Source organism: Plectropomus leopardus, chromosome 16 (assembly GCF_008729295.1).
Source record: "Plectropomus leopardus isolate mb chromosome 16, YSFRI_Pleo_2.0, whole genome shotgun sequence".
Taxonomy (NCBI): domain Eukaryota; kingdom Metazoa; phylum Chordata; class Actinopteri; order Perciformes; family Serranidae; genus Plectropomus; species Plectropomus leopardus.
The window spans coordinates 16,254,070-16,266,958 of NC_056478.1; the positions used below are offsets into that span (position 1 = coordinate 16,254,070).

The window sequence follows — 12,889 nt, forward strand, 5'->3', positions numbered from 1 at the left end:
ATTGGCCGCCGTAATCTTTACGTAATCGACGTACGCGAACATGGCGGTGGAGCTGCAGTAGAGGCTTGATGCCATGTGAAAACTATCTGGTAATTATGACATATTTACATATTAATTAGTCCAGTAGAGTCGGTTAAGAGTTCATTTATGTGCTCTTAACATTGGCCAGCGGCTGGTGTGAATGGTAACTCAGTGACCGGTAATCCGTTAGTCCAGCTCAAATGTGTTAACGTCTCAGTGAACGCTGGTTGGCTTTGGCTTTACACCCACGTTGCGCTGCAGTTGTAAGTCTAGACTCGGTTATGTCTGTGTTTTGTTGGTTATAAACTGTGCCCTGCATTCACCGCAATGCCGATACAACATAAATGCCACCAACAGTATATCTTCCAGGTCCCTCCAGGCTGTGGCGATATGATGCACTGCAGTTAGCCGCTCTTTGTCCTCGATTTAATGCTGCTGCACATCTTCGTTTTTACATGTGTGCTGTTTTTCTTTCACCTGTTTAGAAAATGGCAAAGGTTCAGACCCCACACAAGAAGGTGGTTAAAAGCCCTGCGAAGAACAACCAAAACTCACAATCCTCCCAGAAGACCCAAACAGACTATTGTATTTTGTGTCGCAAGTTTCATTTGAAACATGTAAGTAGCTCTAACTTTTATATGACATTTTAATAGGCAGCAGTGCTGGCTTGTTGCTATGTTTTTTCTTTAACAATATAGTGCTGTCACAAATGATTTATAATTTTGACATTCTGTTTCTTAACATCAGGAAGCACAACAGCATGTGCACAGTATGCTGCATCACAGAGAGCTGGACATAGTGCTGGGCAAGTGAGTAACATTAGTCAAACATCTTTATATCAATCATTTTTCATGAGGGATGCAAAAATACATCAGTAAACATGCACGATGCCCTTGATAAGACATTTTGGTAAGTGATGTAGTGTGATCTGACTAAAGAAGGAAAAAGATGACGCCCATAGAAACCCCTTTCTATTTCTATGATAACACTTTATGCATAACATGGGTTAAGGTTGCATTCTTCGGGAATATTCCTTTCAGCTATATATTAGGGCTGCAGCGGTATACCGGTTTCGATGTATTCCATGGTATGTAAATAGGTGATTGTCATACCGTGTACATTTGGTTATCTACAGTAAAAAAAATGTGAGAAGAATCATGCTTCCATTTAAAAAAATAGTTTTAAGTTCAGCAACAATAATAAAGTTTGTTCAACTAAAAAAAAACATCGTTTGTTTTTCTTGTAGGTTTTAGTGTTACTAATATGAATAGAAATATTGGTGTAATGTTGTATAACATCATACTGTGAAACTGTTATTGTACATTGAAACTCTTGTACTGTTGCAGATCTCCCTGGTATAAAATTTCAATCAATGCGTGCTTGAGCATGTAAACAGCATATTCTGTTAGTGAAAAACCTAAATATGCTAGCTGGAGTACTGTGAAAGAAATCAGGATGTATATTTGGAATGTGAATAACCTGACTTCTCTGTGCTCATGTAAACACCATATCCCAAGTATGATTATAACCAGGATAAGCCTCATAAACGGGTTGTTCATGCCCATGTAACCACAGTCAGTGTATTTGTGGCATATAGTACCTATGCCATTTAGACTAAGTTCTTGTACAGTTGCTTGTAATTATATTTTAACATTCAACAAGTTTGTGCTAAAAAATGTTTGTAGTGAAACAGTTTTATATTACTTGAAGTAAGATATGTATATCATTTTGATATTGTAATAACACTCGTGTTGTCCGCACAAGTATCAATAAATATCAAATGTTACCTGTTCACCAGAGTATTTGACTGCAATACTGAGAACACATAAGCATAACATGTATTGACCCAGTACTTCCATGGGCACAATTTTACTGTTTTGATCTTAAAATCAGTTCCTAGAGCTTAAAGCAGAAATTCTGACTGTCTCTACTCATATCTGAATGCTGTTTGTTGTTATGTTTTTTCATTAACAGGGATTCCCGTCATGAGTGTCAGGCGTGTAAATCCTCCTCCATGGGTTTAAATGAGTATGCTAAGCACATCTCCACCGCTGAACACATAGCCAAGTTGAAGAGCTTGATAAATAAGAATGTAAAGGCCCTCTCTCTGCATAAGACTCTGGGCAAAGAGACCGTATGCCAGATCCTGGAGAGAAACAAGACACTGAAAAAAGAGGAGTAATAATTTCCCTTGTTTATCTATTTGCATTGTATTCTCTCCATGGTGCAATATGTTTGAATAACAGTTTTTCTTTTCATTACAGGAAGAAAGCCACGAAAAAGAAAAAAAAGAAACAAAAGCAGATAGCTGGTCAGAAGCGTGCAGCAATGCTACAGGGAGCTGGCAGTAAAAACAAAGTGGTATCTAAAGTAGTGAAGGTGAAACAAGATAAACAAACTAACATTAGTACACTGAAACAGGACAACTACCAGCAAGGACGAAACAATGCTGTTGTTCAAAACAAAGAGAATAAAGTGTCCCGTCTGCAAAGACCTCTTCACCAAAGAGAATCATCTCTGCAGAATCAAAGTGGAAAATTGGCTTGTTTGTCAGGAGAGCCTGCAGGTCAAACTTCGCATTGCCCTGATGTTCGAGACCAGTCCACCCAATCGGCTCATCACTTTTCTATCAAAATTGAGAGCTCTCAAACAGACAGTCTTGGTAGAAAACAACAGAAGGGTCAAGGGGGTGCCGCTAAAATACCAGGAAAAGCATGGCCTACCATGAGCCAGAATGACTATTATAATAAGCAATACGACGGAGACTTTACCAGTGATCAGCTTCCTCATAACGGAGCCATCATCTTTGGTCATGGCCAGAGTGACAGTACAGGATCTTCTCTGCCAGGACAAGAAGCTTTAGCTCAACGTGCTGCAGCAAGCAGATCCACCAACGCAGTTCCCATACGGGATGTCGACGTTAGTGCGATGCTACGGCAGATCAGAAGAGCACTGGGTGTGAGGGAGCCGTGTAGAGCTGACCGTGAAGCCCGCAAGCAGAACAGTGAGGCAAGTGTCCGGGGGGCTGAGAAAGAGCAGGTGGCCAGTGGCTACTTCAGGAACAACACCAAGGAGGCTACACATCCCATCACCTATGCTGCAGCTACATCTGTGCAATCCTCACAGGTCAACAGCTCCGCTGCTGCATCCCATTCTAGTGTTTGTCCCTCCAGTATTGCCCCTCCAAATCCAAAGCAGATGAAAAGTGACATCAGAGAGAGGGTATCTCAGGGTGCTCTCAACAGCCAGATCTCTGTCAGCCGATGTTCAACCACATCCTCCGAGTACAACTCGAACATCACCCGCAAGATTCGAATTGCTCACAGTTCAGCAAAAGCTCAGGGGGGAAATGAAGCTGGGCTTACACCAAAACTGGATAAAATGTTCAGCCTATCAGGGAGCAATAGGAAGATGAGCTGGAGAGAGCTGTATGAGGAGACGAAAAGGGAGAGGGGCAAAGGCATGCCCAGGTAAACTTTTTGTGTTTTCAACTGTATCTCTTTTAACGTTTGTTTGCCAAACAGAAAATTTTAGTTTTAATGCCTAGAGGCATTATTTTTTCAGATTGTCTGTCCATCCGTATGTAAGTCCGTCCCATTTTCATGAGCAAGATATCCCAACAACGTCTTGAAGGAATTTCTTTAAATTTGGCACAAACATCCACTTGGACTTAATGATGAACTGATTGGATTTTAGTGGTCAAAGGTCATTAGTCTCATTGGTCTCATACTTGTGAACGCAATATCTTTAAAATAACTCAAGGGAATTTCTTCAAATTTGGCAGAAACATTCTCTTTGACTAAATGATGAACTGATTAGATGTTGGTTGCCAAAGGTCAAGGTCACTTTGACCCCACCTGTCTCATCCTTGTGAGTCCAATATCTTAAGAATTCCTTGAGGGAATTTCTTCAAATTTGGCACAGCCATCCACTTGGACTTATCAGTGAGCTGATTGTAATTTGGTAGTCAAAGGTCAAGGTCACTGTGACCATGTGTCTGTCATATTTTCATGAACGCAATATCTCAAGACGTCCTTGAGGGAGGTTTTGGTCAGTTGCGGAATTGGTGACGCTAATCTTGGTGTCAACCTTGAAAAGGTGCTGATTGTATAGATCTTCTGTGCTGCCAAATGCAACTTGAGTGGTTTGTGGAGACATACAACCATGAGGTGGTAATTCCAGTTTATCTGTTTTTATTCTGACAGGTTTGGAATTGAGATGGCCAACCCTCTGTCAGACCAAGAAAGCTCAAGAAAAGCAGAATATGACATAACTCTGTCAGAAGGCTTTCATTGGGAATCATTCCCAGACACTACTTCAGGTGCACAATGGATCGGACTACCTCCTCTGCCCCAAGACACAATTCATAATGACTCTCACACAGAAATGCAGTCAAATTCTCAGATGCAGGAGCCGGTGGAGCAGCCTGGTGCAGCACAAGAAGGCTGCAGCAGTCAGACAACTGAAGCTGTCTCTGTGAAGTTGGAGCAATACTTGGAAAATGATGATGGAGATTTGAGAGCCAGCGGTGGTGCAAGCAAGAGGAAACACAACGTGGTGAGTAGTATACTGTGTTGTTAAGTGTTGTGCACCGCTTATACATCCAGCAGATACATTTTTGTAGGTGTATTTTAATTATCATGTGTTCTTTCAGTGTGGTGACATTTCCGATCAGCAACCATGTGGGAAAAAGATGAAATCGAAGTCAAACCCAGGTAATTCTGATATTCTATTATTTTAATTTCCAAGTTTAATAATGTGTTATAGTAAAATACAGTGAAAGATTTCTGTCATTTTCAGGAATTATCATTTTATAGTAAATACTGAGTCAAGTCACTATATTTTGTTATATGCCAAATCAAAACACACTCTCATGACACTTTTCATTTAGAGCAGGTCTAAACCATACTCTTAAACTCACACTGACCCACAGCAAGAATATGAAAACTAACATGAAAAATGCCCTAACAGGCTGCTGTGGAAATATGGATGGTTTAAGTGTTTTACAGCTGTTTTGCCAGGCTAAATGAGATTCCTACAGACTAAAAGAAAGCCAGTTTCTTTTAGGTTTTTCGCTCTAATTTTTGGTTTGGGGAATTATACCATGAAGCCTACTTTTTTGTTTTATTATCTTATTTTTTAAAGGGGGAAAACGTAAATATATACACGTCACATGTCGGTACCAGGTTATTTGAAATCAGCTTAAATGAAAAGGGTAATGCCTGTGCACTGTCTTTAAAACACACATTTTGCAAGATGGGCAGCATTTTGATTCCAGTCAAGTTGTGGGGTTAAAAAAAGAAAATGTTATCAAGTAAATAATCTCATTGTGTATTTTTTCTTGTTTTCCTGCCCCACAGACCAGTGCCAAATGGACCAGCTGTTGGCTGTGTCTCTTAGGGAGGATGAGCTGAGCCATACGTTGCAGGATTTGGACAAGTCTCTGGTCCAGGCCCGCAATGCCTTGCAAGCTGCCTATGCAGAAGTCCAAAGACTGATGTTAATGATACAGCAGGTGGCACCACTAACAAAGACACAACAATCATGTTTACCTTTTCCTCAGGTGTCTTTTAGTGGGTTTTCATTAAACTGTTCTTCCTGTTTTTATAGTTCACTGCTGAGGTCAACAGTCTGAGAGCACAGCGAATTGAAATCCTGCAGGGGATGAAAGGTACAGCAGGTTTACCCTTTGCTTTAAATGGCTTCATACGCAGCAAGTAGTTTAATTTTTCTTTTCTTAATCTCTTTCAGGAGGATACTCAGGAGCATCTAATGTAACAGAGAAAGCCGCCATATCACCTGCAAGGGCTGGAGTCTCTCCTCTTCCTTCCTCCAGTGCCTTCCCTACCCAATCATGTCCCACAATCCCAGCATCTTCCATCAGTCCCCTTGCCCTGCCAGCCATGCAAGTAAAGCTAGAAAATGTTCAGCAGTTCACAGATGGACAATTTCCCAAAACCCTCTCCTGCAACTCTGATACACTTCAGGTACCTGTGAACAAACCCGTGCCCTTGTTTTCCTCTGAATTGCTCCCTTCACTGCTGCTTCCTTCACCAAGCTTAGCTGCTCCTACAGCTGCTGTTACCTCTCTCACACAACCTCAAACAGAGTGCTCAACATCACCATTTCGAAATCCTCAGACTGTGACAGTAGCGAGAGAGGAAGCACAGTCAGCTGACGCTGATTCTGTGAAAGCAGCGGGAGAAAATCTCTGCATAGTAAAAGAAAAAGAGCCAGCAGCAGAGAAGCCTGTCTCCACTTTTGTCCCCGAAAGAGATCAAAATGCATCTGCTGCAGCACCAGACGATGATAAAGGAAACGAGAGCGACTCCTCTGTCAAAATGGTGGAGGCCTCTAACGTGGTGGTCATTGATATTGATGACTCAGAGGAAACACCAAATGATCCAGTCCAGCAAGAGCCTCCTGAGAAGGCTGTCAGTGTGGAGCTCAACTCTTTCAGCACGCAGTTGGTTCAGCAAAATGAGGCTGAGAGGTGAGATGATGTTTGGTGTAGAATCCTAAACATTACAAGCATGAATTTATTTGTAAGTGTAAAATGTGACCGACTCTTCTCTCTTGATGACTCAGGAAACTTCAGCCGACACTGGCGCCGGTGAAAGATGCCAGTGTTCCTCCAGGTGAGTCTTGTGATTCCTGCTTGCATCAAGTGTCTCAGGCCATGTTTGGATGCCTCCATGCTGGTGACAGCTGTGGCCTAAGGCAGTATGTTTTTTGGTTGTCCGTCCATCCGTCTGTCCCCCCATTCCATTCTCGTGAATGCGATATTTCAGTCTCAAGCTCTTAAATTTGGCATGAACTTCCATTAGACTCAAATATGAATTGAATAGATTTTGGAGGTCAGACAGTCACTGTGACCTCACAAAACACCTTTTTGGCCATAATTCAAGAATTCATACTCCAATTATCACAAAATTTCACAAATAATGTCTAATAGCATATTAGGATAAAGTGATGAGTATTGGCTGAGTCCACACAGACACAGGTATTTTTGGGAACAGGGTTTTTTTCTCCCTTCCACACAAGCACTGGTTTACAAAAAATTTGTCCAAATGAAAACACAAAAACACTTAATATCCACAACGTCATAGGTTCATTGTGACATCATAATCTACCAAAACACTTTTCTGAATTGTTGACAATGTGCTGCCAGGTTAAAAGTGTGTGTGAAACATCCACAATTTCGAATTAGTAGCTTCTCAGCAGCTTTCATATTTGAAGCATTTTCTACCGTCATGGCTGCATACTGAATGAGTCTTGACAGACGTGGATGTAAATTGTAACTGCAGCTTCACTGGTACTTGGAGGCATACAGTCATGAGGCAGTTATTCTAAGGTTCTTGTTTTGGTTTTGGTATTTTAGAGGGTGTTGAGGATGACGAGCCGTCAGTGGGAGCCTTTTCGAATCACGCAGGTCTTGTTCAAGGCCTCCAGGTTCACGAAGGTCGACTGTACACATGTTCAGGGGACAACACAGCGCGAGCCTACAGTCTGATGGTATGTTGATCACGTTTCCAACTTAATAACAACTCATGCCAAACTTTGTCCCTGTTAACCACTGTATTCTTCCTTCATCAATAAGCAAGTATTTCAAACCAAAATGATACCTCTCCATGTAGACTGTTCATTTCCTGCTTTTTACTTTCCATGAAAAATAACTTTTTTCCTCTCCCAAAAAAAAGAACTTTTCATCACTGCTGTAGATTATATTTATCATGATTTTTTTTTTTAATATCTATATTTTATATTTTTTGTTTTGCATACCAAGCAGCATAGACAATGGATCCATTAAATAACAGTATATGGAATAATTAGATGTATATTTGTCTCGGTGTATCCAGAACAGGGAGTGCCAAGCCGTGTTTGAGGGTCACACAGACAAAGTCAACTGTCTGCTGGTGTCGTCTGTCCCAAACTTGCCAGCTCGCCTCTACACAGGATCCAGTGACCAGACTATCCGCTGTTACAGCATAAAGGTGCAAAGTGTCTCGATACGTGTGATAAATATTTCTCTTTATGATTGCTGTGTGGTGTTTCTACCCCAATTAGACTGGTCATCGTTTCAGTTGTTGAAGAAAGAACAGCTTTACTGGTGTAGGTCGGGTTTCACTGTGACACCCAGTCAGTATAATTTACTCTTTGAATTGGTCAAACTGTAAACTACACAACCACTTCTGTAAGCTCAATTCATCCCCCTGTCTTCTGTTATGCATTTTTAAAAACATTTTCTTTTTTTTCTTTTTTTTTTTTTAATGTTTTTAATGTTGTCCATACCTCTAGACCACAAAGTTTCTGGAGCAGATCTCTCTGTCGGACAGAGTGTTGTGTTTGCACTCTGCCTGGAACATCCTGTTTGCTGGACTCGCCAATGGATCAGTGGCTAGCTATGACTTAAAGGTGAGTGAAATCATTGTAATACAGGAAAATAAAATAAAGATTGCAGTACCATTAGTGGGTGTCATTTATTATGCATTGACAAAAAAAAAAACCAATCATGCTATATCTTGACTAGACCAACCAACTAAACGTTTAGTCACATTCATTCTGATTACGTGAATGATCAAGCTAAGTAGTTTTCCATATCTGTAAATGTAGCCATGTGATTTTCACTCTTTTTTTGAGAGCGTACGTCTTTTATCTTTGTCTGCCAGAGTTTTATGCTCTGATTGATGCGTAAAAACATTACAGCTATTATCTCCATATTTTCTTTTACCTCATCTTGATCTCTTTCTCTCTTTCGTTAGACTCTGAAGCAGTTAGATGTGTTTGAGTGCCACGGCCCGCGAGGTGTGAGCTGTCTGGGCACAGCACAGGAGGGCGCCCGCCGAGTGCTGCTGGTCGGCTCCTACGACAGCACCATCAGTGTACGAGACGCAAAGAGCGGCTTGTTGCTGCGCTCGCTGAAGGGTCACACCAAAACTGTACTCTGCATGAAGGTAAAGAGATAAACCTGCTTCTAAACTGTAACATCTAAATGGTTTTTGTCCAGATAATGAGACTAAATCATTTCAGACCTGCATGTGTAAGTGATGAAACTCAGTATTTACATCTTGAAGCTCGAAATATTTAGATCCTTTTGAATGCTGCATTAAATTGTTGTTTTCTGACAGACATTTGGTCTGTAAAGGGCCACTTCTTCTGTTTGTGGTATAGAAAATGTAGATCTGATTATCAAAGAGATGACCTGTTTGTTTTCAGGTGGTGAATGACCTGGTCTTCAGTGGCTCCAGTGACACATCTGTTCATGCCCACAACATCCACGTAAGTGTTGAAGATTCCCAGAAATTGAAATATTTCTGAGTATGGATGGACAGGCACTTGCAGTTTGTATGATGTCTTATAAACTAAAATTACAGATTATTAACCTTAACTCTTCAGCTTTAAAATAAATGTTAATTTATGCCTAGTCTCTTTCTGGGTTTGTGTTTTCCTTGTGTTGTTTCATGTATTCACTGTTGCCTCAAGATTTTACGCCCATCTTTATTTGCAGACGGGTGAGTTGGTTCGTATCTACAAGGGTCACGGTCATGCAGTCACATCAATAGTCATTTTGGGAAAAGTGATGGTGACAGCTTGTCTGGATCAGCTGGTCCGAGTTTATGAGCTAAAGGTACTGTAGTTATCACTCAAATTTACAAGGTTACTTTCCATGTGCATCTCTTTATATTGATTCACCAACCACTGTAGAATACTCAAAACAGTTTTATTTTTCATTTTATCAGTTACAAATAGACGTTGCTTAGTTCAAGGCCTTAAATTGGACTTCTAGAAGACTGCAGATGTTTTGGGCAGTGATTTTTGACTTGAGTGCTATATCTGTCTTCTTGTTCATTAGGTGTATAATCCATAAATTATTCATTTAAACTTTGTGTCTTTTCAGTCCCATGACCTCCTGCAAGTGTACGGGGGTCACAGTGACATGGTGATATGCATGGCTGTACATAAAAGTGTGGTACGTGGACTAAAACTGGCAACAGGTTCATTTTGGAAAAGATTAACGGTTACTGTGGAGTTCTGTATCTTAACGTTGTTTGTCCACCCCAGGTCTACACAGGCTGTTATGATGGCAGTGTTCAAGCTGTGAAGCTCAACTTGCTGAATAACTACCGCTGCTGGGTAACAACTCTTTATACACAGAGCAATCATTTATCAGTGCCTTTACTTCAGTCCATGCAAAAGTAAAATATCCAAAATTCTCCATCTTGAAGATATTTAATGATCTAAAGATTTGTTAAATTTTCTGACTTTCTTTGACTTGTATCATAACATGCATCTTTTTGAACTCTGTTCAGTGGCAGAATTGCCCTCTGATCTTCGGCATGGCGGAGCATCTTTTGCAGCATCTCGTCCACGATCACACCAACTCAAATCTACAATCAGTCAAATGTCGCTGGAGAGGCTGCAGCACTTTTTTCATGACACAGCAGTGTGTTCGGCAGGTAATAAACTCATGCCATCTTATTTTCAACCAGTTGAAAATTAGCAAACGGCTTCTTAGTGAAGCAGTTCGTATGACACCAGAAAACTGTATTTTTCCTGCAGAAGCTGCCTGAACACATGCAGAGCCACGTGGACAACGACAGTAAAGTGCAGCCTTGACAACAGCACTGAAGTGATGAATCAGATAAGTCTCATCCAGTAAAACACAGCGACTGATGTTTTGTTTCAGAGTTCTTTAGGATTTGCAGTTTATTTTCCATTTAAATTTCAATTGGAGATTGTCTTATTTTCACATCTCTTTGGTCTTGTGCGTATTGTGTGACCTCTGTGACAGTAAGATAAGACAGGCCAATCAAAAAATATCACCTTTTGGTAATTTAAGGGCTCCGTAAGTATTTGCATTTGTCAGCAATTAATCTGTAGTTCACAAGTAAAAAGATTCATTACTTTATTGTATTTTTGGATCAGTCGGTTAACAAGTTTGTTGTTATCAATGTGAATTCATGATGTGACACCATAAAAAAAGTCATACAGTAACCCTCTTCAGATGTGTCATTATTATATGTGAAGCTAATTATTCAGAACATTTCCACAACTATGCTGCACCGGTATGAACACCTCAGAGTAGCTTTTGCAAAGCAGTTTATATTGTGAGCTGTTTTCATCATTGATATTTTTCTAAATTGTATTGGCAGTTGACTGTGAAGTGGAGGCAATATGCTTTAACACTGACTGTATTTTGGTTTAGTGTTAGGTAGGAAGGAATGAGAAAAAAAAATACTGCCAAGCCAGTAGCTCATTGTTTCTGACTCCTAACATTCAGATATGTTTTATTTCTAAACTTGTTTTCTGCCCCATCTGACCCTGACTCAAGTGACATAACTCAGAGCTTTATCTGATTTTCTGCAGCTTTCTTATTCTAGGAAGGGTCAGGGCTCTGAGGATTGTCGGTAGGATTTTCAAATCTTTTCTTAAGTCTTTCAACATTGTTTTCCTGAGAGTGACCTAACTTTGGTGTGGAAGGGACGTGCGTACATGGAAGTAAACAGACTTAATATTTATAGAAGGTGCTCTTTGGGAAGTAACTTCAGTGTTTAAAATCCACAGGCTAATATTTAGCAACTTGTACTTGTATAAAGAATGGAATTTGTATCCCGACTCACCTACTTTAAAGTCAAATATATCCCTTTTGATTTGATTTGATTTTTTTTTAGTGATATTTCAGTGTAAAGTAAATGTGTCCTTAATTCCTTCCTGACTGATAGGGTTGGTTATAAAATATCATCATCACATATATAAACTGTCCATTAATTTATTAAGTTTTCATTTTCACATTTCCCAAAGACTTTATTCTTGGTAATGAAGACTTTGCCCCCTTTATTTTTTTTCAACATGTTGGAAAACTCTCATTTTGGGCATTAGATGAAAGTAGAAGTGAGGGTCGTCAGACCAAACTGTCCAGAGAGTTATTTTTATGTGTTCTGTGTTAAAGTCATGCCTTAATTTTTGTATGTTTAACTGTACAGTGATTTGTGTTTAATACCTACTTGTGTACTTGTGTGTATGTGTACAGCAATAAAAATACAAATATAATTTACAGTGTTCACCCTCACAAGATTTTGAAAACAATGTACAGTATATCCAGTATTTCTCTTGTCGAACAAAATGTTAATTCACTCAGTTCTCATATTCAAACATTTTTTTAAAACGCTGACACTTTAAGCTCTACATTACTAACCACATGTCATTTGTGACATAGATCAGAGGTCAGCTCCTCGATTCGCGGCTCAGCGCTGCTTCACGCCAAACACTAATGTAACATGATTATCAGGTTACACTGACTTCAGCATTCATCAGTGTATGTCACTCATCAGCACTGTAGAGGCGAGAAAACTAATGACGTTTCAGGAATCTGCTTCATACTTATAGGATGTTAGTCACTCAAAAATAAGCTAAAATTAAGTTTGTGTTAAATCTAAAACCATCATAATTTAAGTGATGACTGATATCTAAATGTCACCATTTTGATTTCAAGGCTTCTTTGTGCAAAAATACATTTTGTTCAATAATGCTTAAGAAACAAGAACGTTAAGTAACTGTCCAGGATAGCTGAGTCTTGAATGTGAGCACCAGCTGTCTGCAGCTACATCAGTGGTCATGAAGATGACTTAAGAGTATATGGTGAGCTGAAGCCACTGGAACGAGAGCAAATGGAAAGCAAAGATCAGAATAAAGAAAATAGACTTACAAGATCCTCTTAGTGACCAAAACCAAAAAGAAATTGAAACAGCTGCAATTGCAGTCCAGTACAACAGTATAAATACTATCTTTAGTGAAGCTTACTGCAAAAGTTTACACCAGAGAGCTTTTGATTGAATTTGGGTATTTTATAATGAACGCACACAAAAAA

The 12,889-nt window shown here is 39.8% G+C and overlaps 2 protein-coding genes across 4 annotated transcripts in view; one reads left to right on the forward strand and one right to left on the reverse strand.

Moving 5' to 3' along the window:
* znf106b (zinc finger protein 106b) lies at positions 1–11,587 on the forward strand. Of its 2 annotated transcripts, none has more exons than XM_042503045.1 (21): positions 1–89; positions 507–638; positions 769–830; positions 1,996–2,199; positions 2,286–3,491; positions 4,227–4,578; positions 4,676–4,736; positions 5,382–5,536; positions 5,632–5,692; positions 5,773–6,514; positions 6,610–6,659; positions 7,403–7,536; positions 7,881–8,015; positions 8,320–8,436; positions 8,784–8,975; positions 9,238–9,300; positions 9,530–9,649; positions 9,920–9,991; positions 10,084–10,155; positions 10,332–10,478; positions 10,582–11,587. In XM_042503045.1, exons 1-21 carry the CDS (start codon positions 69–71, stop codon positions 10,636–10,638), a joined length of 4,155 nt encoding a protein of 1,384 aa, XP_042358979.1. In that variant the 5' UTR covers positions 1–68; the 3' UTR covers positions 10,639–11,587. The 2 variants fall into 2 exon arrangements, with proteins under 2 accessions (XP_042358979.1, XP_042358981.1); XM_042503047.1 differs by lacking the exon at positions 1–89 and adding an exon at positions 156–284.
* The window catches only part of capn3b (calpain 3b), a 20,385-nt gene continuing 18,517 nt past the window's right edge, over positions 11,022–12,889 (reverse strand). For both annotated transcript variants that reach the window (XM_042503049.1, XM_042503048.1), the window contains one exon: positions 11,022–12,674. In XM_042503049.1, the coding sequence (XP_042358983.1) occupies positions 12,648–12,674 (27 nt within the window). In that variant the 3' untranslated portion in view covers positions 11,022–12,647. The remainder of the gene's footprint in view (positions 12,675–12,889) is intronic.